Raw genomic sequence first — 26,447 nt, 5'->3', positions numbered from 1 at the left:
ACTGCCCTGGCAGACCCCGCCAAGCGCCTCGGAGGGCGCAGGATGCGCGGGGCGGCCGCCACCCTCCGTGGCAAGGCGAGGCCCCGGGGGCGGGCCGGGGTCACCACGCCTGCCCCAGGGAACCGCACAGGTGAGGGCTGAGGCCGAGTGGCCGCGTGCGGGGCTCTGCGCCCATTTCACAGACTGGAAAGCCGAGGGGAGGGGGTCGCGGGGCCGCACAGCCGTGGGTGGGGGCCACAGCCGCGATCTGCCCCGAGTATGAACCTCCTCGACCCTCCGCCAGCCCAACAGGCGCCCTAGCGGAGCCGAAGCCTGGCAGCGAGCAGCAGCCCGCGCGCCCCTTCCCGAGTCGCCGCCGCGCCTTGGTCCCGGGCGCCTGCGGACACCGCGGCCGGCCAAGCCTCTCCACGCCGCAGGCGCCGGACCCCTCCGCGCCCCTCCGGGGGAAGTCGAAACCGGCCTCACCTGGCGGGCGGGCGGCGCGGAGGCGGGAGCGGGGAGCCCTCTCTGCGCCTGAGGGAGGTTGCATCTTCACGATTCCTTGGTGACCACCGCAGCTCCACTTTACAGATGGAGAAACTGAGCCTGCGAGAGGGGAGTGGCTGTCCGAGGTCATCCTATGGCCAGGCTTGGGATCGCCTCGGCTGTCTCCGAGGCTCAGAGGCCTCCGGAAGGAAGAGAGTCTACTTTTTATTTTAAGTGTTTGAATTCAAGAATGTGCTTAAAGAGCTTTCTGCTCCCGTGCCCAAGGCTCTGGGGTTCGAATGCTGGCCTTGCTCCTTGAATGATTATAAAGTCTAACCCTTGTAGAAATGGAACCAAACCGGAACTCGGGGTCTCAGATATCCCAAAAGCTTTTTTCCGTGGCCACTACCCACGAGCGTTAGGCCTGAGGGTCCTGGCTGTCTCGGACGTTGCGGGGCTAAGGCGCTGCGCAGGAGGAAGCTGAAGCCCTGAGTGGGGTGGGCTGGACCAGGTCACGCTGTCAGCCCACAGCCCCAGGGAACTGGCAGGAAGGTGGCAGGAGGCTGGCTTCCTCTCACAGATGGGGAAACTGCGGCTCAGGGAGCTAATTCACCGAGCAGAGCTCCGCAACTCGGCAACGTGAGCGCTGAGACTTGTTCCTGGAGCTGGTGGATTTGGTTTGTTTAGTTTGACTCTCTGGCAGCCTAATGTCCAGAGTCCCTAATTTGGTGTTGGGGTGATGAGCACTTTTGCTCCTGTGTTTGAGCAAGGCCTGCCCAGGGCCTGGTACTGCCTGAGGAGCCCCTTCTACTGGCACAACAGCCTGGAGGAGTGGGTGCCAATGCCCTTTGGATAGCCTTGACTTGCCCAAGGTCAGCCCAAGGTCAGCCCAAGACCAGGGAGTATCTAGAGGCTCTGGCATATTTGCATACAAAAGGTTGTTTGCCTTGGAATTTGTGCTGGGAATGGAGCTTAGTCTGGCACCCTGTGCTCTTGTTCATCCTCCCTGGCCCTGGCTCTGCCTCTGACCACCATGACCACTTCCCAGGCACTGGCCCCCTTGTTGGAGTTTTGGGTTAGAATCCCCCTGTGACCTGGGGTGAGTCGCTGCACCTCTGTGCCTCAGTTTCCCCATGTTCCCCAGTTTCCCCACTGTATACCTGCCCCCAAGCTTGTGGACAGGCCCAGTGGAGCCCCGGGAGGATACTTGTTCTGGTGCAGGGATGATGCCATCGTCTGGACTCCATCACTCTCCTGCCATGAGATCTCAGTTTCTTGATCTGTGAAATGTGCTGTGAAGTGAGAGGCTAGGGGGTTGGGAGTCTTTGGAGAGGATTTGACACTAAAACACCACTGGCCAGGAGTGGTGGCTCATGCCTCTAATCCCACACTTTGGGAGGCTGAGGCGGGCGGATTGCTTGAGTCCAGGAGCTCGAAACCAACCTGGGTAACATAGCAAGACCTCATTCTACAAAAAATGCAAAAAAAAAAATGAGCCGAGCATGGTGGCATGTGCCTGTAGTGCCACTTATTCTGGAGGCTGAAAGGTGGAAGGATTGCTTTAGCCCAGAGTTCGAGGCTACAGTGAGTTGTGATCACCTCACTGCACGCCACCCTGGGCCACCAGAGTGAGATTCTGTCTCAAAACAAAACAAAAACCAAAAACACAGCATAGGCGTGTGTGTTTTTCCCACCATCTTTAAAATGGGACCATTACCGCCGGCTTTCCTAGAGTAGCTATGAAGAGCACAGTAGTGCAGACACACTTGTCTTCCTGGGAGGCAGGAAGTGGTCTTCCCTCATCTCCCATGAGCGCCCTGGGAGAAGGGCAGCGTGCGGGGCAGACTAGCTCAGAGTAGGAGTTTATCATGTTTGTTGTGTGACTGGCCCCTGGCCCTGCTCCCAGGTCAGCCCCAGCACTCCCTGATCTGGGAGATTGTCCAGGAAAGCAGGGTTCCAGTGGCTGTAGGTAACCCCCCTAGCATCCCTGGAAGGGCCTTGGAGGAAGGGCCTGGAGGGCGGGGTAGCAGGAGGCGTGCTCTGCCGGTGCCTTCTTGGCTTCACCCCTGAACTTCTGCCCCATAACTGAACTGTGTCCATTTTACAGAGGAGAAATTGAAACCCCGTGAATGCCTGTGTAAGTCAAAGCGAGGCGGACATGCCCCGTGATGCCTGTTTATGGCCTCCTGCCAAACATCGGCATTGACAGAGCAGCTGGTAGAAGACATAGGTTCCAGGGCCCTCGGTTTTCCACCAGGGATGTGGGGGTACACGTTCCTCATTTGGAATTAGCCCCCCTGTGTTCTGGAGGATTGTGAGCTTTCCACATCCTAAGGCCACCCTGCTGCTCAGCCTGGAGATGGAAGACTGCAGTGGCTCTGAAGCCTGTACCCACCCTCCATGTTGAGATGGGCTCAGAGAGGGCAGTTGACTTACCTGAAGACACACAACCAGCGCTGTGGGCCACCCACATGTAGTGTTGGGGCCTGTCCCCACTGCCAGGGTCTTGGGGTCCTGTTCTCAAAGCACCTCTGTGTGCACAAGTCACCCCCTTTAAACTCTGAGAAATTCCTCTGAAGGTTCCTGTTTCACATTTGGGGGAACTGAGACTCAGATTGAGGTCACACAGGGACTCACTGGCAGGTGGGGATCGAGTCTAGGTGAGACTGGGTCCACAGCCTGCCTCTATCACTCGGGTGCCCTCTCTCCCACAGCCTCAGCCAGCATAAAAGGGAACATAGTTACTTGGTCGCATAGCAGGCGAGGTCAGGGTATAGGGGCTGTGTGGCGAATCCCAGGAGGGAGGATGGAAGGGCTGACCTGGGGTCCAAGGTTCTAGATAAAAGATTAACAAGTACGGATTGTTCTCAGACGCCTGACTGGCCTCGTGGGCTGGGAGGATGAGGACCCACCCGGTCAGGCCTGCCCGCCTCCGTACATAAGGCCAGGGAGGGAGGAAGCGCAGCTGCAGTAGGTGGCCGGGCAGAGGCGCAGGTGCGGCATGTGGGCTGAGGGCCGCTCAGGCATCCCACAGGTGTGCCCCCGAGGTACTCATTGGCCCTCTCCACCTGCCCCTGAGCCGTGGGAGGGTCAGGCAGGGCCTCATGTGTTTGATTTTGTACCTTGTTTGCATCAAATCGGGTTTCTGTTGCTTTTCCCTCTCCTTTAAGATTTACATGCAAAGGGATCTAAAGGGTGCCAGGTAAGAAATGCCCCAGCGCTGGGCCAGCAGATCAAGGGCAGCCACAACCAAGGGCTGGGGAACAGCAGGCAGGTAGGGTGGGGCTGGAGGGCAGGACAGATCCAGGGAGGCAAGGCCTCTGTCTCCAGCTTTAGGGAAGAGACACCCTCAAAGACAGCTGGGGTGTGGGGTCCCCTGCAGGGATCAGGCACAGGAGGGCCATCTGTGGGCAGCTGAGAGTTCATGAGTATTTGAAGCAGGGGAGGGGACAGGTGGGATCTGCCTCTCAGGCACCAGGCATGGGGAGGGGCTCAGGAGGTCAGTGAGGGGTGGCCCTGGGTCCCCTGGGAGTCCTGGAGTCTCTGTGTGAGCAGGACTTGGCTGTGTGGTGGTTAGAGCCCAGGGTGATCCACCAGCTCCATCCTCATGCCTTGGTGATTTCTTGGAACGCCCCTGGGAGTTGGGTGCAGGTAGAGACTTCGTAGGCCATAGCTCCTGACACTGTGCTGCCTGCCTGCCCCATCCTGGCTGTGAGTTCGCTGTGAATCCTATGGAAAGGGCTACCCCAAGGGGACAGGAGTGCAGGCTCCTACCCTTGGCACTGCCATTGTGCAGCCAGGGGCCTTGGGCAGCTTTATGGGCCTCAGTTTCCTCATCTGGAAAATGGAGCCAGCCCAGAGAAAGTGTTTCCTGACCTCCCAGGCTCAGGAAAGGAGTGCAGGAGACCCCACTGGGGCCTGGAGGGTTGAAGGTCCCCTGTATACTGCAGACTTTGGGGGTCAGGGACTAAGGGCTGAAGTTTTCCTGGGTTTCATGGACCTTGGGGATTGAGGCCCAGGGCCCCAGTAGGGCTCATGTCCTGGGCTGCTCAAGCCCTGACCTAGGGAGTGATCCTGTGCACCAGATCCTGTTCCAAGGTCTCCACAGGGCAGTCCTGCTCCTCTCAGACTCCAGGAGGGCAAGTCACCAGTTTTGCAGACAGAGAAGTTGCGACTGAGCCAGGTGAGAAATCCAGGTCCAGGACCTGCTGCTGGGAAGGGTCTTGTCAGGATCAGACCCTGGGAACCTATTGATTAGCCTTCCAGGAAACCTGCCCACCCAACTGGGGGCTAAGACAGGGCATTCCCGGTCAGTGGCTTCTCTTTCTGGCAGCAGAGACCACAGGAACATGAGGCCACAGGAACATGACTTTGCCTCCCCGTGCCCTCTTGGCTGAGGGCTTAAAGGAGGTTGGACCTCTCGGCTGCTCTGAGGAGGCAGATCAGGGCTGTGAGTGTTCAGCGAGGACTCACCCTACCCTCCCTCCTACCAGTAACTTTCCCAGACCCTCTGCTTGACTTGTGAAGGAAAGCCATTCCAGCAGGGCACTTACGTTAGGACCTGGGCATAAGACCCTCCTGGTCAGCTGGCTAGAAATGCAGGGTCTGACGCCAGGAGTGCATTTAAGGCCCCCCAGCCCCACTAGGCACCATCCTTCTCTGCTCATGTACAGTTAGGGGGCTGGCATCAATTGTACTGGGCTTGTACTCCAAATCGTTTTATACTTCTGTTTGAGTTTTTAATTTGACAGCACATCCCGGACTTCTTGTAGGTCAGTGTTACCGCGCTGGCTGGTCCCCTTTCTTTGGTTGTGGGTGGTGACTTCGCCTTTTTTTTAATCTTTTTTGAGACAGAGTTTCACTCTGTCAACCAGGCTAGAGTGCAGTGGTGTGATCTTGGCTCACTGCAGCCTCTGCCTCCCGGTTCAAGCAATTCTCCTGCCTCAGCCTCCCAAATAACTGGGACTACAGGCGCACACTGCCACACCCTGCTAATTTTTATTTTTTTAGTAGAGATGGGGTTTCACCATGTTGGCCAGGATGGTTTTGATCTCCTGATCTTGTGATCCGCCCACCTTGGCCTCCCAAAGTGCTGGGATTACAGGTGTGAGCCACCGCGCCCAGCCGACTTCACCCTTTATCCCCCGTGTCTGTGAGGCTCAATGATGCAGGCAGGACAGGCTCTGGGGATGCTGGGAAGGGGCCATGCTTGCCCCCTTGTTGATGCCTTTCACTGTGACATGTAATCCACTACCTGCAGTTGCTGTCTGAGGACAAGAGCCCTCACTATAGCAGAACCTGGCGGCTGAGAACACAGGATGTGGCTTTTGACAGATGAAGTGCGAACCAAGACAAGACCTTGGTTGACCTCAGACATGCCTAGGCGAGAGCCGACTGGTCAACCTCAGACATGGCTAGTCATGAGCTCCCCACCCGGCTCAGCACAATATGTGGGCAGGCAGGGGCAGGGGCTGCTGCTCCTCCTTTTTTATTTTTTATTTTTTATTTTTTGAGATGGAGACTTCGCTCTGTCGCCCAGGCTGGAATGCAGTGGGCACGATCTTGGCTCACTGCAAGCTCCGCCTTCTGGGTTCACACCATTCTCCTGCCTCAGACTCCCAAGTAGCTGGGACTGCAGGTGCCCGCCACCACGCCCGGCTAATTTTTTGTATTTTTAGTAGAGACGGGGTTTCACTGTGTTAGCCAGGATGGTCTCGATCTCCTGACCTTGTGATCCGCCTGCCTCAGCCTCCCAAAGTGCTGGGATTACAGGCGTGAGCCACCGAGCCCATCCGAGGAGCTGCTCCTTCTAAAACACACTTAGAGGAAGTCAGTTGTGGAGGTGGCCTTGCTGGGATGATCATCATTTCATCCAGTCCTTGCCCCACTCTGCCTGCTGTGGTATTTGTAGGTGGAGAAGTGACCAGGGTCCTCTGGAAAAGCCGGGCCGACCCTCAAACCCAGGTCCTCTGGCTCCAGAGCTGGGCCTGGCTGCCTCGGGTGCATGGGAGGCCCTGGTGGTCACATCTGTCTGGTTTGAGAGAAAGCTATGTTCCCGCGGTGACACACAGTCTCAGTAGAATAAGTCTCGAGGATCAGCCCAGTGCCCAGACGGTTCAGCAGTGGTTAGTGTCTGGGTCCTGGATGGGGAGTGGTATGGCCGCCCCTTCCCTGGGACCCCAGTGAGTGGGAAGGGGATGTGCCCAGGGGATTCGTTACATGTCAGCAGTGGGGATGCTCAAGGTCTTCCCCGAGCATTTTTCTTTTGAACGTGTGGCAGAGTTGAAATAATTTTTTGCCTGGACATGCACCAGCTCGATTCCACCCTTCGCATTTCGCCGTGCCTGCTTTCTCACATCTGTCTCTATCCCTTAGTCCACCCCTCCAGGCATCTCATTATTCTAACGAAGTTATCGTTTTATTTTTAAAGAATGAATTCACATTCATCCATTCATCTTCTCACTGGGCAGACACAGCCAGGTGCTTGTTGTGGGTGCGGGGTACACTCACCCTCGCCAACCTCCCCTCCCATCCGCCAACGGCTACTCGCAAACCTATGGCTGGTGGGGCCTCCTCTCTGCAAGGGCCACAGTGGACTGGGAAGCCACAGAGGAATGCAGAAGTCGCAGCTCTAAATTAAGGACTGGGAAGTGTTGGCCGCCTGGCTGCCCTGGAGAAGGGGCCACGTGGCCAGCCCGTGGCTGCCCTGCTGTGTCTGCCAGGGCTCCAGAATCCCATAGGCACCTCCTTGGCCAGAAGAACAGTGCATATCCAGATCCCAAGATCCTGAAAAAGCAAAGTGGTTTCTGGCCCTTGGGGAGTGCTGATCACGACTCTTGTCTGTGAGGTCAGGCTGCCCGTCCTCCATTCATTTGTTCTTGCATTCATTCATTCATTCATTCAGTCCTACACTGATGTCTGCGGATACGGAGCGTGGTCGTTGATGAAGAGCCCAACCCTGGAGACAGAATTCAAGTCCTAGCTGTGCCACTGGGAGCTAGGTGACCCAAGGCCAGCGAGACTCAGTCCAGGGTTATAGGAAACAGCCCAGGCCAGGGGTTAGAGCTGTACCTGGCACAGGTAATGCCCAGTGTCAGCTGTCATCGACCCAGCATCCCTGGGCGGTTCTGCCTCCTGCTGACTCCAGTCCTGCCCACTGTCCCCTCCGTCCCCCGGAAGGACAGGGCGGCTCCTCAGGCCCTCCCCACTCTGTGTACCACCCCTAGAAATTGTGCACCCCTCCCCTGCAGCCTCCCTAATCTGAAGGGCTGGTCTTTTTAACCCTGACAGAGATAAGAAGCAAAAAAAGAGTATCTTCAGTTGCTTTTTTTTTCTTTTTGAGAGGGAGTCTTGCTCTGTCACCCAGGCTGGAGTGCAGTGGCATGATCTCAGCTCACTGCAATCTCCACCTCCCAGGTTCAGGGGATTCTTCTGTCTCAGCCTCTGAAGTAGCTGGGACTACAGGCTCACACCACCATGCCCAGCTAATTTTTGTATTTTTAGTAGAGACAGGTTTTCACCATATTGGTCAGGCGGGTCTCAAACTCCTGACCTCATGATCTGCCTGCCTCGACCTCCCAAAGTGCTGGGATTATAGGTGTGAGCCACCGTGCCTGGCCAAGTACCTTCAGTTTTAAATGTGCATTTCTTTAATTGACATATTTTCCCCCTGATTCTTTAAACAACTTTACCGGGCTATAATTCACATACCATACAATTTACCTATTTAAATCATAGAACTGAGTAGCTTTTGTACATTCATAGATATGTGCTACCATCACTCCAGTCAATTTTTTTTTTTTTTTTTTTTGAGACAGAGTCACTCTGTTGCCCTGGCTGGAGTACAGTGGCACAATCTTGGCTCACTGTGACCTCCACCTCCCGGGTTCAAGTGATTCTCCTGCCTCAGCCTCCCAAGTAGCTGGGATTACAGGCGCCCACCACCACACCTGGCTAATTTTTATATTTTGAGTAGAGACAGAGTTTCACCCTGTTGGCCAGGCTGGTCTCAAAACTCCTAACCTCAAGTAATCCACCTACCTCGGCCTCCCAAGTCCTGGGATTACAGGCGTGAGCCACTGCGCCCAGCAAACCCTTGGTATTGCCTGTCTTTTTGACAGACTTCTTTGTGGTTTTGATTTGTATTTCCCTGAAGGTTAATAATTTTGAGAATCTTCTTGTGCTTATTGGCTGCTAACTTATCTTTTTCAGAGAAATGTCTGTTCAGATCCTTTGGCCATTTTAAAATTTTGTCAACTTATTATAATTGAGTTGTAATAATTCTTTATATGTTCTAGACACATGCCTCTTATCAGATACATGATTTGCAAGTATTTTCTCCCTATTGGTAAGTTGTCTTTTCACTTTATTGAATGTGTCCTTTAAAGCACAAACATTTTTCATTTTGATGAAGTCCTGTTTGAATGTGTCCTTAAAGCACAAACATTTTTCATTTTGATGAAGTCCTGTTTTTCTTTTTCTTTTGGTGTTTGTCTTTGGTGTTAGACCTAAGAAAACATTGCCAAAGTTCACAAAGATTTTTCCCTCTGTTTTCTTCTAAGAGTTTCATAGTTTTAGCTCTTACTTTTAGGTCTTTGATTCATTTTAATTTTAGTATATGGTATGAGCTAGGGGTCCAGCTTCAGTTGTCCCAGCATCAATTTGTTGAAAAACTATTCCTTTCCCATTTAATTATCTTGGTACCCTTGTTGAAAATCATTTGACTGTAAATGTAAGGGTTTACTTCTGCATTCTCAGTTCTATTCTGTTGGCCTTTATGTCTGTCCTTATGATAGTACCACACTGTTTTGATTACTCTAGCTTTGTAATAAGTTTTGAATTTGGTAAGTGTGAACCCTCCAACTTTGTTCTTTTTCAAGAGTGTTTTGGCTATTCTAGGTCTTTTGCATTTCCATATGAGCTTTAGGATCAGCTTGTTGATTTCTAGAAAGAAAGCAGCTGGATTCTGATAAAGATTTTGTTGAATCTGTATATCAGTTTGAGGAATACAGTAGATTCAACGAATACAGTAGATTCAATGAATGCAGTAGATTCAATGAATGTAGTAGATACAATGCATATAGTAGATACAATGTATCCAAGGGGGATACATTCCAAGACCCCTCAGTGCATGCCTGAAACTTCAGATTATAGGTTGTTTTTTTTCTAAACACATGTACCTATGATAAGTTTAATTTATAAATTAAACACAGTGAAAGATTAATGATAGCTCGTAATAAGTTATACCAATTATAACAATATATTGTAATGAGAGTAATGTGAATGTGGTCTCTCTCTCTCTCTCTAAATATCTTAATAGACGGTACTCACCCTTCTTGTGATGATGTGAGATGATAAAATGCCTACATGATGAGATGAAGTGAGATGAAATACATAGGCCTTGTGATGGAATGGGAAATTCCAGAAATAATTTGTAAGTTTTACACTGTGAGCCACTCTGGGTATTTTAACGAAATCTCACCCATCCTGCTCCACCCCGCCTGGGATTGCTGTGAGTCACTTAGTAGCCCTCTGGGTTATCAGATCCCCTGATACTGCAGTGTTTGTGTTCGAGCAACTCTCATTTTACTTAATAATGGCCCCAAAGCACAACTGTTGTGAGGTAACTCTTTTCTGACTGTGGAACCACCACCAGTAACTGAAACCATGGAATGTGAAAACAAGGATAAGGAGGGACTACCATAATACGTTGCCATCATAACGATATTAAGTCTCCTGATCCATGAGCATGGGATGTTTTCCCATTTATTTAGGTCTTTAATTTCTTGCAACAACGTTTTGTAGTTTTCAGAGTTATGTTTTGCACTTCTGTTATTAAATTTGTAACATTCTTTTTGATGCTATTGTATAAAATGTTTTTCTGAATTTTCAATTTGCTCCCTGCTACTGTACAGAAATACATTTGACTTGTGTATGTTGACCAGTATTCTACAACTTTGCTGAACTCATTTCTATTTATAATAGCTTTTAGTGGATTTCTGAGGCTTTTCTACATATATACAAAATCATGTCATCTAATGGAGATTGTTTTACTTCTTCCTTTTTTTTGTTGTTGTTGTTGTTTTTGTTTTTTTTTGAGATGGAGTCTCACTTTGTTGCCCAGGCTGGAGTGCAGTGGCCGGATCTCAGCTCACTGCAAGCTCCGCCTCCCGGGTTCACGCCATTCTCCTGCCTCAGCCTTCCGAGTAGCTGGGACTACAGGCGCCCGCCACCTCGCCCGGCTAGTTTTTTGTATTTTTTAGTAGAGACGAGGTTTCACCGGGTTAGCCAGGATGGTCTCGATCTTCTGACCTTGTGATCCGCCCGTCTCGGCCTCCCAAAGTGCTGGGATTACAGGCTTGAGCCACCGCGCCCGGCCTGTTGTTGTTGTTGTTTTTGTTTTTTTTTGAGATGGAGTCTCACTTTGTTGCCCAGGCTGGAGTGCAGTGGTACAATTTCGGCTCACTGCAACCTCTGCTTCCTGGGGTCAGGCGATTCTCCTGCTTCAGCCTCCCAAGTAGCTGGGACTGCAGACATGTGCCACCCACACCCGGTTAATTTTGTATTTTAGTAAAGATGGGGTTTCACCATGTTGGCCAGGCTAGTCTTGAACTCCTGACCTCAATTGATCCACTGCCTCGGCCTCCCAAAGTGCTGGGATTCTCAGGTATGAGCCACCGTGCCTGGCCGAGCCATTTGTCTTTCTTTTCTAACTTCCCCATTTTGTTGTGATTTTTGTCATTGGCTTATTAATATCTAAGTGCTGTTTATGTAGAGAAGATACAAATCTCCTATTACATATATGTTACAAATGTAAGAATCTCAGACACTGCATCTAGTGGTGGCTCCCTCCCTGCTATCAGTGGGCATTTGGGCAGGTGAGTCCACCTCTTTGAGCCTTATCTGTAATAATGCAGATAAGGAATGCGGGGTGCTCTTGAACAAAATATTCCATCCATACATGCATTGTTATTGTTAGTAGCTGTGCGAATGCTGAGGATCTATGCATAGACAGGGAGCCATCAGAATGACCCTGCCCAGGCCAGAGGCTGGCCTTCCCCAGATACTGAAGGGGCAGAAAGGATGGGGACAGCCCGGGGATGAAGAGCCAGGTGGCTGCGGTTGACCCTGGCAGAACCACAAACTGGCTATGTGACCTCAGTGTCCCTGAGCCGTGGTTTCTGGGGCTGCAGAATGGGGGAGGCAGCTCTTCCAAGGACAACATGGCTCCTGCCCTCATGTGTACCAGGCACAGCCACCTTCCAGATGCCTTCCAGACACCTCATTTCCTCCACATTCCAGTCCAAGGTGGGCACAACAGCTGTACTGACGTTGACGCCGGGGCAGGCTCCCTTGCCTGGGCCCCCAAATGCATGTGGTGGAGGTGGCCTGGGAGCCCCACAGGCTGGACCCCGTGTGTTCGTTTATGTACTGTCGCCCGACAGCTGCTGAAGCGCTCAGCACAGAGTACAGCCTAGGCATTATTCTTCCTTCTATTATTATTGTTGCTGCTGATATTCCTACTTTTGTTATTGTCACCTTGGGGCCCCGAGTGGGCCAGGCAGAATCCCAAGCGCTAAATAGGGCACTGGGCTGAGACGTGTTGCTGAAGCTTTGTATCAGACTTGAGCCAGTCCACTTAACAAATCCACAAAAAAACAGTGGCCTAACTCCAGTTGGAGTTTATTTCTGTCTCTTCTTAGGATCCGAGAGGTTGCTCTGCCCCTTCACACGTCCACCATCTTTGCTCCCTGTATTAGTCAGGGTTCTCTAGAGGGACAGGACTAATAGGATAGATGTATATATAAAGGGGAGTTTATTAAGGAGTACTGACTCTAACGATAACAAGGTGAAGTCCCACAATAAGCTGCCTGCAAGCTGAGGAGCAAGGAAGCCAGTCCGAGTCCCAGAACCTCAAAAGTAGAGAAGACAGTGCAGCCTTCAGTCTGTGGCTAAAGGCCCGAGAGCCCTTGGCAAGCCACTGGTGTAAGTCCAAGAATCCAAAAGCTGAAGAACTTAGAGTCTGATGTTCAAGGGCAGGAAGCATCCAACATGGGAGAAAGATGAAGGCCAGAAGATTGAGCCAGTCTAGTCCTTCCACGTTCCTCTGCCTGCTTTTAGTCTAGCCTCACTGGCAGCTGATTGGATGGTGCCCACCAGATTAAGGGTGGGTCTTCTCCCAGTCCACTGACTCAAATGTTAATCTCCTTTGGCAACACCCTTACAGACACAGACACACCCAGGGACGATACTTGCATCCTTCCATTCAACCAAGCTGATACTCAGTATTAACCATCACACTCCCCAATGCAGAATTGGCACAGCATCTATGCTCACACCTCATTGGCCAGGTTCAGTCACGTGACAGCTCCCTGGAGGGCAGGTTGGGAAATGTAGTTTTCAGTGGTGATCACATTTCCAGCTGCAACTCTGGAATGGGGAGAAGGGTTACTAGAGGTAACTGCAGCCAGGAGTGGGAACTAGAGTGGAAGCTGCCCAGGATGAGGTGAGATGGGGCCGATGCTACCCCCTGGGCTTGGCCATCAGGTGGGGCTCCTGACTCAGTGTACTGGGTCCCAGTTCCATCCCTACCACCTTCCTGCTGAGTGACCTTGGGCATGCCACTGAGCTTTGCTGTGCCTCAGTTTCCACATCTGTAAGCTAGGGGTAGACCACCCTCCTCATAGGGCTATAATGCAGTACGGCACCCATTAGGCCCCCAGTGTTGTTTGTGTTAGATCAGTCCCTCCCCCATCCCTCCCAGAAAAGTACACAAACCATAAGCCCCTCCCACACCTCTTCCTCCCTTACTAGCAAGTGTCGTCAGGGCAGAAGCAGTGTAGCCTGACCTTCCCAAAGTGGTGAGGTATGTCTGCCTCAACCCCTGCTGAGGGCCACCCCTGCCTCCACACTCTCACCCTCAGCATCTCAGCTTGTTAAGGCCCTGGGGTCCTCAGTGACGCAGAGGCCAGGGGGCAGGGGGACCACCGGGTGCTGCTGGGGAGTAGGTCAATGTGACCTGGCCAGCTACAGCCAAATGCCATCCTTCACTGTCACTGCCATGGCACAGAGCCTCTGGTAACCTCCACTTTTGCCAGATCCCAGACCAGACTTCCGGGCCTGGCCTGAAGCCCAGCTCTACTGATGCCCATTAATAGCCATGGCACACATGGCTGGGGCAAGGGGTGGTGTGACCTCTCTGAACCTCAGTTTCCCCCTAGATGGGCTTGTGAATTCAGATGTGGGATAAGAAATGGAGTGCTAGGTCTTGCAGATGAAGACCTTGCCTGGGCACACAGCCAGCCCACGTGACTGTTCCTGGGCGGACGTGAATAAATCTGGGGGATGGTATGCAGCCTACCTCAGATGTCTTTGGTAAACATTTTAAAATTAGAGTCCCCAGAGTTTGCTGGCAAATTGGTTGTGGATTGAGAAAGTAGGTTTCAAGGTTTGGGGCCCAAGCAACTGAAGGATGGAGGGACTGCTGATTTAAATTAAAGTTATAATAGGAGAAGCCACATGGTGAGCAGGTTTGGGGAGCTCGGAAGCTTGGCTAGGTCTCATCTCAGGCTCGGTGGGCAGTGGGACTTCCATGCCTGGCACCCGGGGCATGGTCCTGGCTGGAGACACAGCACACAGAGGACAGGGGAAGGTCATAGCAGGTCAGTGTGGAATATTGGAGTCCCTCAGACTCTGCATGCCCCAGTTTTTGTCCCCGCCATCACCCCCATCTCTGGGTGCCAGTCTCTGCCTGTGCAGAGGGAGACAGACACAGAGATGTTTAGGTGGCCCTTCACCACTGCTGTCTCCAGTCAGTCTCTGCCTCTGCACATGCCATGAATCAGCACGGCCTGCTGTCCCTGTTCTTTTTTTTTTTTTAATTTGAGACGGAGTCTCACTCTGTTGTCCAGGCTGGAATGCAGTGGCGCAATCTCAGCTCATCGCAAGCTCCGCTTCCTGGGTTCACGCCATTCTCCTGCCTCAGCCTCCAGAGTAGCTGGGACTACAGGCACCCGCCACTACACCCAGCTAATTATTTTTGTGTTTTTAGTAGAGACTGGGTTTCACCGTGTTAGCCAGGATGGTCTCAATCTCCTGACCTTGTGATCTGCCCACCTCAGCCTCCCAAAGTGCTGGGATTACAGGCGTGAGCCACCGCATCCGGCCTGTCCCTGTTCTTTACCTGTGGTGCACCAGCGGTCCACTGTCAGTGCCCAAAAATCAGGACATACCAGATAAGCAGGAGGAAGAGCCTCTTGCATTTGGACACCACGAGACCTGCTCGAGGATGTCTTTAGCAGTTTCACTGAACATCCTTGAAACCCAGAGGCAACTCAGATGCAGGGAACAGGGATACACGCTGAGGCCCATCTGCACAATGGAACACTTCACTGCTGTGAAAAGTAACCAGCTGCTGATACATGCATAGCACGACAACTCATAGGCATTGCGTGTGTGTGTGAATGTGTGTGAAGTTAGACCAGAGCCTCCTTGTCTGGTTCTAAGTCTTCCCTCAGCATAAGAGCTGTGTGACTGCAGAAAGTGTCGTAAGACCCTCTGCCCGGTTTGCTCATCTGTGGATGGGGATAATGATGGCTCTCCTCGGGTAGGCTGCTGTGCCGATAGATGATGGCACACGTAAGGCAGGTGCAACGGCGTCTAGCCACAGTAATCTTCTCAGTCCCAGCTGTTGTCGTCATTAGAATTTTATAAAAATTCTCGATTGCTGCTGCATCCAGAGCATCTCTGTGTCCTCATTTAAGAACGTCACTGGCCAGGCACGGTGGCTCACGTCTGTAATCCCAGCACGTTGGGAGGCCACGGCGGGCAGATCACGAGGTTAGGAGTTCGAGACCAGCTTGGCCAACATGGTGAAACCCTGTCTCTACTAAAAATACAAAAAATTAGCCAGGCGTGGTCGCACACTCCTGTAATCCCAGCTACTCGGGAGGGTGAGGCAAGAGAATCGCTTGAACCCGGGAGGCGGAGGTTGTTGTGAGCTGAGATTGCGCCATTGCGCATTCCAGCCTGGGCGACAGGACGAGACTCCGTCTAAAAAAAACAAAACAAAACAAGAACATCACTGTAAGTGCTCCCTGGTATTTTACCATCTGGATGGACCTGGGTGAGGGAATCATTCCCTTCTGCGGGAGATGTGGGTTGTTTCAGCCTTTCTCTATTACGTATGGTTCTGAGGTGGGCTTCCCCGTAATCTTGGCAGCAGATTCTTTTTTTTTTTTTTGAGACGGAGTCTTGCTCTGTCGCCAGGCTGGAGTGCAGGAGTGCAGTGGTGTGATCTCGGCTCACTGCAACCTCCGACTCCCTGGTTCAAGCATTTCTCCCACCTCAGCCTCCCAAGTAGCTGGATTACAGGCGTGCACCATCACACCCAGCTAATTTTTGTATTTTTAGTAGAGATGGGGTTTCACCATGTTGGCCAAGCTGGTCTCAATCTCCTGACCTCGTGATCCACCCGCCTCGGCCTCCCAAAATGCTGGGATTACAAGCGTGAGCCACCGCGCCCGGCCAGCAGATTCTTATTTCCTGTGGCTGAGGGTGTGTATGCAACATAGGGTGCTTAACAAATTTACCAAACGCTCTGCAGAAAGGTTGGATCTGTACCCCAGCCTAGGTACAGGGCTTCCCAGGCCCTGCCAACTTGCACATTGTTTTCTTTTTGCCTTCATCTCACTGATGCAGGAAAAATGAGCTCTCCCTTGAATCAGCATTTCCTCAGTTGCCTGTGGGTCTGCATTTTTCATGACTGTGGGCCATTGGTGTCCTTGCGAATTGCTTGTTCACACATTAGAACTTGTTGTTTTTTTAAAAAAACAGAAAATTCAGTTTTCATTGATGTGTAAGACCTCTTTATAAATTAAGACTGTCGAACCAACCTTTGTCCTGTGCTTTCCAAATATCCTTTCCCGAATTTTTCACCTGAGTTGGTTGTTTTCCATTATTAGGGAGCCTCAGAAGCTTTTGCTTTCTGCTTTGTATGCAGTCAAATCTGTTGCTCTCTCTCTGTCCCTCTTTTTTTTTTTTTTTGTTCTGATTTCTGCCTTTGGAACTGTGTTTAGGTCATAATCAAAGGCAATGCCTCAGTGTTTCAGGGAAGGTATATTTGCTTTTATTGTCTTCTAACATGTGTTTCTTTTTTTTAACGCTCCAATCCTCAACGTCTAGCGTGTACTTCCTGGAGGGATCCAGCTCTGCATTGTCCCTGGGTCTGGATGACCCCATGTGACCTCTAGAGCATCCAATGGCCTTTGGAGCCGCATCCCGCCCCTGTGCTCCCCAATGCTATGCCAGCTCCTCCCTCCAGGGTCCTGCCCAGCCCCGCCCTGCGTGCCCACCCGCCATGCCTCACACCTGCCTCTCTCCCCAGGCACCTGCGCTCAGCTGCGGCTACCCCCACAAGCCACCTTCCAAGTCCTTCGTGGCGATGGTGCTTCCGTGGGGACCGTGCTCATGTTCCACTGTCCCTCCAACCACCAGATGGTGGGGTCCGGGCTCCTCACCTGCACCTGGAAGGGCAGCATCGCTGAGTGGTCTTCGGGGTCTCCAGTGTGCAAACGTAAGGACCCCTCTCTCAGCTCGGTAGCTCTGGGGGTGGGGGATGGCCTCAAATCCTGTCATGGGGATGGCGCGGGTGGGGATGGCCCCAAATCCTGTCATGGGGATGGCGCGGGTGGGGATGGCGCGGGTGGGGATGGCGCGGGTGGGGATGGTGTGGGTGGGGATGGCATGGGTGTCTACTCACAAGGTCTGGGCCAGTGTGTAGGATCCCGTTCCCAACACTGACAGCCTGCTTACATATCAGCAGCCAACTGGTGGCCCTCAGCCCTCCCAGTGCCATGTTGGCAGCGTGGACCCGAAGCCTAGCAGCGGGCCTCCAATCCTGTCTCTGCTACTGACTTAGCCCCTCACTGCCAAGAGGCTGCGCAAGCTCTCTGAGCCAGCACGTTTTCATCTGTTAAGCAGGAAACTATGTTCATTCATTCATTCATTCATTCATGTACACATGGACATGGCAAACTTTAATAGGATATTTCATGTATCAGGAATGCTAAGTACTGGCAACACGGAAGGTCACGATGTGCCTGGCCCTGGAGCTCCCAGTCTGTGGGAGGAGATGGTTTTCTGGTTGTATTTGTTGTAAAGGTGTTGGAGGGTCCACAAGGTAGTCCCTTTTCAGTGCCCAGAATGACACGTCCAGAATGAAGCCATGTGTATTATGTTCATGTGTTTTGTGCATGAAAAGGGCTCAGAGTCAAAATATAGTTTGGCAGCTTCTGGGTTTTCATGCTGCCGGACTTCTCAGAATCTTTAAAATGTTCACATGCTAGGTGATTCTCTGAGAATGCGAGTGTTAGGATTAGATTTTGAGAGGCAGAAAACCCAAAATGCTAGGATTAACTATGATGGAGCTCAACCTTCGGGGTGGGCAGGGAGGCCTGTGTGGGCTCCATGGCAGTGGGAGCCAGGCCCATTCCCTGGCATGGCTCTGCTGGGCATGCCCTCAGCCTCATGATTCAAGGTGGCAGCAGCTGTGTTCCAGGCAGCTGTTATGGGGTGAGGGGCCCCAGGGCCAAAGGGCAGGCCCCAGTATCTCAGGGAAGGTTCTTAGAAGCTGTCCCACATCACTTCTTATCCTCCACTGGCCAGAACGTGGTCCACTGGGACCACTGGGAAATGTAGTCTCCATTCTGGGTGGCCAGCATCCACTAGGGAGCATGGGAAATGGGGACCAGGGGACAGGGCCGTGGCCCCTACTAGGGGAGTACATGGTGTTGCTCAAATTAGGATTCTGGGGCCTTTTTTAGCCAGAACATCTAGTAGAATCTGATGGAACTAGTGTTTGGAGCATAGCTGAGGTCACATAGCAGATACATAGTATTTTGGGCCTTCCTGGAAAGTGACCTGAGAAGGAATGTAGGCCCCCTGAAGAATGTTGCCACCTTGGGGCATTGTGAGAACCCAGACCATGGACTGGGCAAGGCCTCCTCAGCACCGTCTGTGGTCACCTCCTCTCTGTGGCCTGCCCTTCCTTCATTCCTCAGGCAGGACTCCACTGGGTAGGAGCCACGGAGGCCATCACTCTGAACTCCCTGCCAGAGCTTCTCTAACTGGCTGCTCTGCAAACTCCTACACACCCTACAAAACCCTGCTCAAATACCCTCTTCAATTAGCCACTCTGCATACTCCTACACACCCTACAAAACCCTGCTCAAATACCCTCTTCAATTAGCCACTCTGCATACTCCTACACACCCTACAAAACCCTGCTCAAATACCCTCTTCAATTAGCCACTCTGCAAACTCCTACACACCCTACAAAACCCTGCTCAAATACCCTCTTCAATTAGCCACTCTGCATACTCCTACACACCCTGCTCAAATACCTGCTTCTTGGGGAGAGTCTTCTCTGATAGCCCCACCTCCAAATATAGTTTGCACAGATCCTTGCCTCAGCCCCCAGCACCTCACTGCCCCCTTACCATGCAACAGGGCTCACTGAGGGCTGCCCGGGCCCTGTACACACCCAGGCCCTGCCCCTACCACCCCTGAGATCCCCAACCCCTGGGCCAGGCAGATCTGGGCAAACCTCGCCCAGGAGCTGTGGTTGTCTCCCACACAGTGGTGCCACCACACGAGACCTTTGGCTTCAGGGTGGCCGTGATTGCCTCCATCGTGAGCTGCGCCATCATCCTGCTTATGTCCATGGCCTTCCTCACCTGCTGCCTCCTCAAGTGCATGAAGAAGAGTGAGCGGCGGCGCTCCGACAGGTATGGTGGCCTCATGGTCTCAGGGTCCTCCCGGGAGGCGCCTCTTGGCACCATGGGAGGAGGAAAGGGCAGAGTGTTTCCTGGGAACCCCGGCACTGCCCTCAGGGCACACACCCGTTCCTACCACCGCTCTGAGCCTGCGTCTCACCAAGTGCTGCTCCTGGCCCATGCAGCAGCCACGGGCAGCATCACAGCCGGGGAGCATGTGGGCCTCTGAGGCCCTGCTCTCTTAGGCCAGGCCATGGGTTCATGGGGGATTGTTTTTTGTTTGTTTTTTGTTTTTTTTTGAGATGGAGTGTTGCTCTATCGCCCAGGCTGGAGGACAGTAGCGTGATCTCAGCTCACTACAACCTCCACCTCCTGGGTTCAAGCAATTCTCCTGCCTCAGCCTTCCTAGAAGCTGGGGTTACAGGTATGCACCACCACACTTGGCTAATTTTTTGTATTTTTCGTGGAGATGGGGTTTCACCGTGTTGGCCAGGCTGGTCTCGAACTCCTGACCAGGGATCCACCTGGTGATCTGCCTCCCAAAGTGCTGGGATTACAGGCGTGAGCCACCGCGGCCAGGCTGGGATTGTTCTATTCTTAAACCTGCACACATATGCAGTATGCACTCTGCTGTGTTAACGGCCTGCAGGGCTGCCACACACGCCCCCTAAACCTTAAGAGGGAGTCACTGTCACTGTAGATGGAGGGCTGGTTAGCTGCAGCCCACCAGTGAAGTCCAGCTCTCTGTCAGGTTTTTTCCCGGTGGTAATTTATTATTATTTTTTGTTTTTATTTTTTATTGTGGTAAAATATCAATACATCAGACTTACCTTTTTAACGTCTACAGTTCAGTGGCATTAAGTATGTTCCCGACGTAGTGCAGCCATTAGCACTGTCCAGCCCTAGAACTTTTCACCACCTGTATTTGTAACTAAAGTTTTATTGGAACACAGCCATGTTCATCGTCTACTGGTGTGTGGCTGCTTTTGGGCTGCAGCGGCAGAGCTTCGCTGTGGGAGAAATCATGTGTCTCACCACACCTAAAACATCCACTGCCCAGCTCTTTGAGAGGTTTGCCAGCCTGTGCTGGTCCTGCAGACGGTGCCGTGGGCCTACATGGAGCCCATTTTCTCCGCTGTCGGGGACACACGTGCATGCTCAGAGTCCTTCCTCCCAAACTCTCCTCCAGGTCAGCCCAGCTGTGGTCCCAGCTGAGAGATGAGGACTTGGAGACAGTGCAGGCCGCATACCTTGGCCTCAAGCACTTCAACAAACCCGTGAGCAGGTCCAGCCAGGCGCACGACAACCACAGCTTCACCACGTGAGCCCGGGTCTGGGTGGGGGGCATGCTGGGGGACAACGGCTCCAGCTGGGTCAGGCCCTGGGCCGCCTGCTGCTCCCACACTCTGACAGCCTGAGAACACCTGGCCCACCCAGAACCTTAACTCCCATCTCTAAAACAAGAGGCTGGGGGTCCTTGCAGCCCTCTGTCCTGACTAACATTCTAGGACTCAGAACTGCCCCCCAGATTGTTTTCATCTGGAGGGTCCACCCTCCAGGGAAGCTGAAGCTTCTACACACCTGTGTTCCCTCCACCCACACCCAGCGGGGCTCTGCACTGAGCTTCAGTCACGTGCTCTCCCTCCCGTGCTCTCTCCCCCTCCTTTCTCTCTCTCTTATTACACACATACTTTTTTTTTGCCCTGAACCAATACAAGGACATTCTTTTTCTGAGTCCAGAAATCTGATACTGATTGGCCAGGCGTGGTGGCTCACACCTGTAATCCCAGCAGTATGGGAGGCTGAGGTGGGAGGATCACCTGAGGTCAGGAGTTCAAGACCAGCCAGGCCAACATGGTGAAATCCCATCTCTACTAAAAACACAAACATTAGCTGGGTGGTGGCGTGTGGCTTTAATCCCGGCTACTCAGGAGGCAGAGACAGGAGAATCACTTGAACCCAGGAGGCAGAGGCTGCAGTGAGCCAAGTTTGCGCCACTGCACTCTAGCCTGGGCAACAGAGCAAGACTCCGTCCCAAAAAAAATAAAAACCAACAGAAATCTAATATTGATTGCATGTGGCCTGTCGAGTGGAGAACGTCTCAGTGTGGTGAGCAGCATTGAGCGTGCCCACCCTTTGGTCCGTAATCACATGCAGCGCTCAGCTGCCAGGTCTCTGGGCTCCTTAAACTGGTATGGGCCTTCAGATTTTCATGGTGTAGTCCTCTGAGGGCTCCAGGCCAGCGGGCCCATGCAGAGGCTCCTGTCTGGATCTGTCTGGGGTTTCTGTGTGACCAGGTCCAGCCGTGCACTTCTGGTACAGGGCTGCGTGTGCAGATCACAGACATGGGCCAGGCCACCCCAAGACGCCACATGGAATGGGGTCTCTTGGCTGAGGCGAAGCCCCCAGATCCCTCCACTGTCAGAGCCTGAGGAAGGGGCTCTGCAAGCGTCCCTCCACTGTCTCAGCTTCCTCCGACTCGTGGTCTCAGCGTGCAAGGGTGATCCTGCCAGATCTGCTCTTGCCTTGGGCATTACAGAATGGTGACTTTGTTCATTCTGTTGCACTTCTGACATTCCTTCTATCAAGGATGAGGATGAACTGTTTTTTTCTTCCCTTTTTTTCTTTCGATTTTGTTTTGTTGTTTTAGCATCACATGAACTCATGAATATTCTTTTCTGAAACTTATTTTGGGAAAAGTTCACAAATACACAAAAGTAGAATATCGTCACGGATCTCCTGTCCCTGCCTTCCGTTCTCACGGTTACCAGCTCAGCCAGGCCACCTCATTCATGCCCCTTCCCCCGTATTATTTTCAAGCACACTTTTTGTGGGCTCCAGTTGTTCTTGGCAGTGGCAGCTGTGCCAAACCATGGCCTGTGTCCTTCTGATCCATCCCCATCAGTCTGTGAGTGCTTCCTGCCTTGCACAAGATGTCCCAGGCCCATCTCGTGCTTTCTGTGCCGAACTCTGTGGTTCACTGCTTCTCCGGGAGCCTGTTTCTCTGGGTGGAGAACAGCGCTTAGACGCCGGGCTCCGGGAAGCCATCGAGACGACATCATTGAGCTTGTGTTCCCTTCCTTCAGGCCCTCCTGCTGGAGCCTTTCAAGGCTGCAGTGCACTTGGTCCCAGCCCTCATGGCCTCACTGTATGACTGTAACAGCTCCATGCCTCGGTGTCCTCATGTGTAAAGTGAGGATTGCAGTAGCACCCACCCTTTCAAGTTGTTGAGGTTACCTGAGTCCAGGTGTGTGCCTCTCTCGCCAGGCCCAGGGGAGAGCTCAGTGAATACTGGCTGTTAGTGTCGTTGCCACTCTTACGACCTTATGCAGACAGGGAAACTGAGGCACGGGAGGTGGTGATCTGTGCGGCCCTGGGTTGCACACATCATGCTGGGTCTAGCCAACACCTGCAGGGAAGGAATTCACCTTTCTGTCTCCTTTCCTGGTGCTTCAGGTGTGTATGACATCAACACGCATGTAGCAGAAATGCTGCCATTGAGACTTCTGCACTTAGCAACACGTTCCAGGTCACCATGGTGGTCTGAGGCCTCCAGGCTATCATTCCTTACAGCAGCCCATTATTCCAAAGCTTCCAACATCTGCTAGGCCCTCCCCTGCTGAGTGGCCAGGCGTGGTCAGTGTCTTTTGGCTTAGTGCTGCTTTTCTTTTCAAGACCACAACTCTTGGAGGTGATCCTAGGACTCGATTGTTTAGGCCCAACAGTCTGAATATTTTATGACCACATTATTTCCCTGGGAGCTCTGGTACGAGTGAGTGTGGCCATGTTTTTCTGGTAACTGCATCATCACTGAGTGCTGACCATTTGTTTATCATTTGTTTCTTACAGTAGCTACAAGTTGTGTGGGTGGTTTCCGTCAGCATTTCTTTGATAAATGTCGAGGAAGAATGTTTTCTCCAGCCTTGGCTCACCAGTGCCATTGCTGGCATTAGTCATTTTCTCATTTTCTCTGCTGAATTACCTCCTAATGTTTTGTTCCATGTGTTGCAGGAGGGCACCTGACCCATCGATTGGCTATAAATTTATTAGGCCTCTTTCCTTTTTTTTTCTTTTTTGAGATGGAGTCTCGCTCTGTCGCCCAGGCTGGAGTCTCGCTCTGTCGCCCAGGCTGGAGTCTCGCTCTGTCGCCCAGGCTGGAGTGCAGTGGTGCGATCTCGGCTCACTGCAAGTTCCACCTCCCGGATTCACACCATTCTTCTGCTCAGCCTCCCGAGTAGCTGGGACCAAAGGCACCCGCCACCACGCCCGGCTAATATTTTGCATTTTTAGTATAGACAGGGTTTCACCGTGTTAGCCAGGATGGTCTCCATCTCCTGACCTCATGGTCCGCCCACCTCAGCCTCCCAAAGTGTGGGATTACAGGCGTGAGCCACCATGCCCAGCTCCTCTTTTTTTTTTTTGAAGACAGTCTCACTGTGTCGCCCAGGCTGGAGTGCAGTAGTGCTATCTCTGCTCACTATAACCTCCGCTTCCTGGGTTCAAGCAATTCTCCTGCCTCAGCCTCCCGAGTAGCTGGGACTACAGGCACGTGCCAGCATATCAGACTAATTTTTGTATTTTTAGTAGAGATGGAGTTTCACCATGTTGGCCAGGATGGTCTCGAACTCCTGGTCTCAAGCAATCCACCCGTCTCAGCCTCCCAAAGTGTAATCCCAAAGTGCTGGGATTACAGGTGTGAGCCACCATGCCTGGCCCCCTTTCCTTTTTATTTTAGTTTTGTTGGGGCCATGGTGGCTAATGCCTTTCCTTTTGGGTAGTGAGATATCCAAAGCCAGTTTCAGAGCTCCTCCATTGCCCCACCTGTGATCCCACTCCCCATTACTGAGACCACATCGTCCTGTGTCATAACTGGGAAAAGTGCCCATGGAATGGGGGAAGGAATAATTGCCTCTCAAGGCAACACGGTGTCCGAGATGATGGCAGCCACAGCTGCTGCTGCTGCTGCAGGGGCTTTGCTGGCCAGAGGGGCTCCCAGGGGTGCCGTTTGGGGCCACACGTCTGCCTGGTCCCAGCGCCACAGACACTGTCTCTTCCACTGCAGGAACTTGCGCAGTATGTGGTCGGACGTGTGCGTCCCGTCCAAGAGTGACCACGGATCTGTGTACAGAGCTGTGTTCACCTCCCCGGGGGAGTGAGACAGCCAGGGCGGGAGGGAGGCACCCTGACAGGGCTGCGAGAGGCTGGAGGAGGCCAGCTTGGGGGACTCTGATAGTCAGCGCAAGAGGCAGGAAGTGGTGGTGAGGCTGAGGGGGGTTGGGAGGGGGACGCTTCGGGCAGAGCCCTTTCCCGGAGCTCTCGCACACATGGGGACCTCGAGCACTCAGCCCAGCTTCGTGGGGACTCAGAGAAGCCAGCTCCTGCCCAGGGCTACGCAGCTAATGGAGGCAGAGTTCCCTGAGTCCCCAGCCCTGGGCCCCGGGCTGCCAGGCAGGATCCTCGGGATCTGCCTGTTCTGGGACCGCCCACCCCTCAGGCAGGGCCCAGGCTACCTCCATAGATGGTAAATTTCCTTGAGCAAGGTGAGGTTTGCCTCTTGACCTTGTTTTTATTTCATAAGTACTTCTCAGAAGTTGCAATGTGACAGGCACTGTTCTGAACTCTTTCAAATATTAACTCTTTTCACCTAGGGGTGGGCACTACTTTTATCCCATTTTCCAGGTGAAGAACCGTCAGATTAAGAAACTTGTGTAGACTCCCACACAACCAGTAAGAGAGGCTGGGTGAAGTCAGTCTGGCTCCCGGCTCCCCGAAGCTACCTTTTGTCTCCACCAGTTATTGATTCTTTAACTTACTCATTGCATAAGCAGATCATTTATTTCCTACTACTTACTAGAGTTTTTCTGAGAATTAGTTGTGGGTGGGAGCTGTGGTCCAGGAAGGCTTCCTGGAAGAGGTGATGCCGGAAGTGAAAGGACTAAGAGAGCCTGCTTTGGGAGGGGAGAGAGACAGCCTCTGAGAGGAAGAAAGGGCAAAGGGCTGGAGGTGGGAGCCACCAGGCAGCCCACATGGAGCAGAGGCCAGTGTGTGTGGAAGCTGGAGATGGGGCAGGGCCAAGGTCTGGTCAGCCTGGGGAATGGCTTGGTTTTTGTCTGCGGGGTGGGAGAGCCACGAGAGGACTGAGGGTGGAGCAGGTGGGTGATCCAGCTCCTGGCCACCAAAGAGGCAAGGCCTGGCAGGAGGGAAGATGTATTCCCCTTGACCTCCTTCTCCCCAGCATCCCTCCTCTGCCTGGGACGTCCCAGGCCCTGGCCAGGCAGCTGGGTTCCTGGTGGTTTCTGCACACTCTGAATGAGTCCCAGGAAGTCCCTTCCCACACCTTAGAGGAGCGAGTGTCTGACTCCTGGGCCACGCCCTGGTTGTGTGGATGAAGGACCCACTTGCCAACAGGGCCCAGCAGGGAGATGGAATGGCCTCTGTGCACCTTAGGGTGCAGGGCAGCTCCTGGAAGGAGGAAGCGAACTCCCCAGTGCTCAGGTCGACAGTTGCCCCAGGCCCACTGAAGGCCCAGGGCCTGGGTACCTGGGAAGGTATGGAGTTGGAGGTTAAACCCTATCTACACTCTTTTGCCAACTCATGCCTCCTCTCTCCACAGAGACCATGTTGAGAGCACCAGCAAGCTGGCCAGTGTGACCCGCAGCGTGGACAAGGACCCTGGGATCCCCAGAGCTCTGAGCCTCAGTGGCTCCTCCAGCTCGCCCCAAGCCCAGGTGATGGTGCATATGGCGAACCCCAGACAGCCCCTGCCTGCCTCTGGGCTGGCCACAGGAATGCCACAAAAGCCCGCGGCATATGCCCTAGGGTGACCGTGCAGTGAGGCTGGCGCCCATGCTCCACAATGGGAGGCCAGACTCAGCCCACCAGCCAGTCAGCTGCAACTCCACATGAACTCCACATGCGTCCAGCTCGAGACTAATGAGTGGAATCAGCTTCCAGGTGTAGGGACCCCTTGGGGGGCCGAGCTGACATCCAAGGCTGAGGACCCCAGTGGGAGTGTTCTGTTCCGACATATCCTGGCTGTAACGATTTTTATAGTTATGGACTGCTTGAAACTACTACTGAGGGTAATTTACCAGCTGTGGCCTCCCACTAACTAGTATTCCTTTAAAGAGACTGGGAAATGTTTTAAGCAAATCTAGTTTTGTATAATAACATAAGAAAATAGCAATAAACTTCTTTGCAGCAACTACA

General features: G+C 52.8%; 1 protein-coding gene across 1 annotated transcript; it reads left to right on the top strand.

Annotated features, from left to right (window-relative positions):
* Window positions 1-26,447, top strand: SUSD3 (sushi domain containing 3). The gene is made up of 5 exons (XM_007969770.3): window positions 1-130; window positions 16,850-17,038; window positions 19,103-19,250; window positions 20,428-20,559; window positions 25,852-26,447. Exons 1-5 carry the CDS (start codon window positions 43-45, stop codon window positions 26,060-26,062), a joined length of 768 nt encoding a protein of 255 aa, XP_007967961.1. The 5' UTR covers window positions 1-42; the 3' UTR covers window positions 26,063-26,447.

The sequence above is a fragment of the Chlorocebus sabaeus genome, chromosome 12 (assembly GCF_047675955.1).
Source record: "Chlorocebus sabaeus isolate Y175 chromosome 12, mChlSab1.0.hap1, whole genome shotgun sequence".
In the NCBI taxonomy this organism is placed as follows: domain Eukaryota; kingdom Metazoa; phylum Chordata; class Mammalia; order Primates; family Cercopithecidae; genus Chlorocebus; species Chlorocebus sabaeus.
This window is presented reverse-complemented; position numbering and strand designations above follow the sequence as displayed.

What these genes read in the sequence shown, in the direction of transcription:
- SUSD3 (XM_007969770.3), top strand. Translation starts at nt 43, where the DNA reads ATGCGCGGGGCGGCCGCCACCCTCCGTGGCAAGGCGAGGCCCCGGGGG. An exon ending in GAGCGGCGGCGCTCCGACAG is followed by an intron (nt 19,251 to 20,427) that starts GTATGGTGGCCT and finishes ACTCTCCTCCAG; the next exon opens with GTCAGCCCAGCTGTGGTCCC. An exon ending in GACAACCACAGCTTCACCAC is followed by an intron (nt 20,560 to 25,851) that starts GTGAGCCCGGGT and finishes CTCTCTCCACAG; the next exon opens with AGACCATGTTGAGAGCACCA.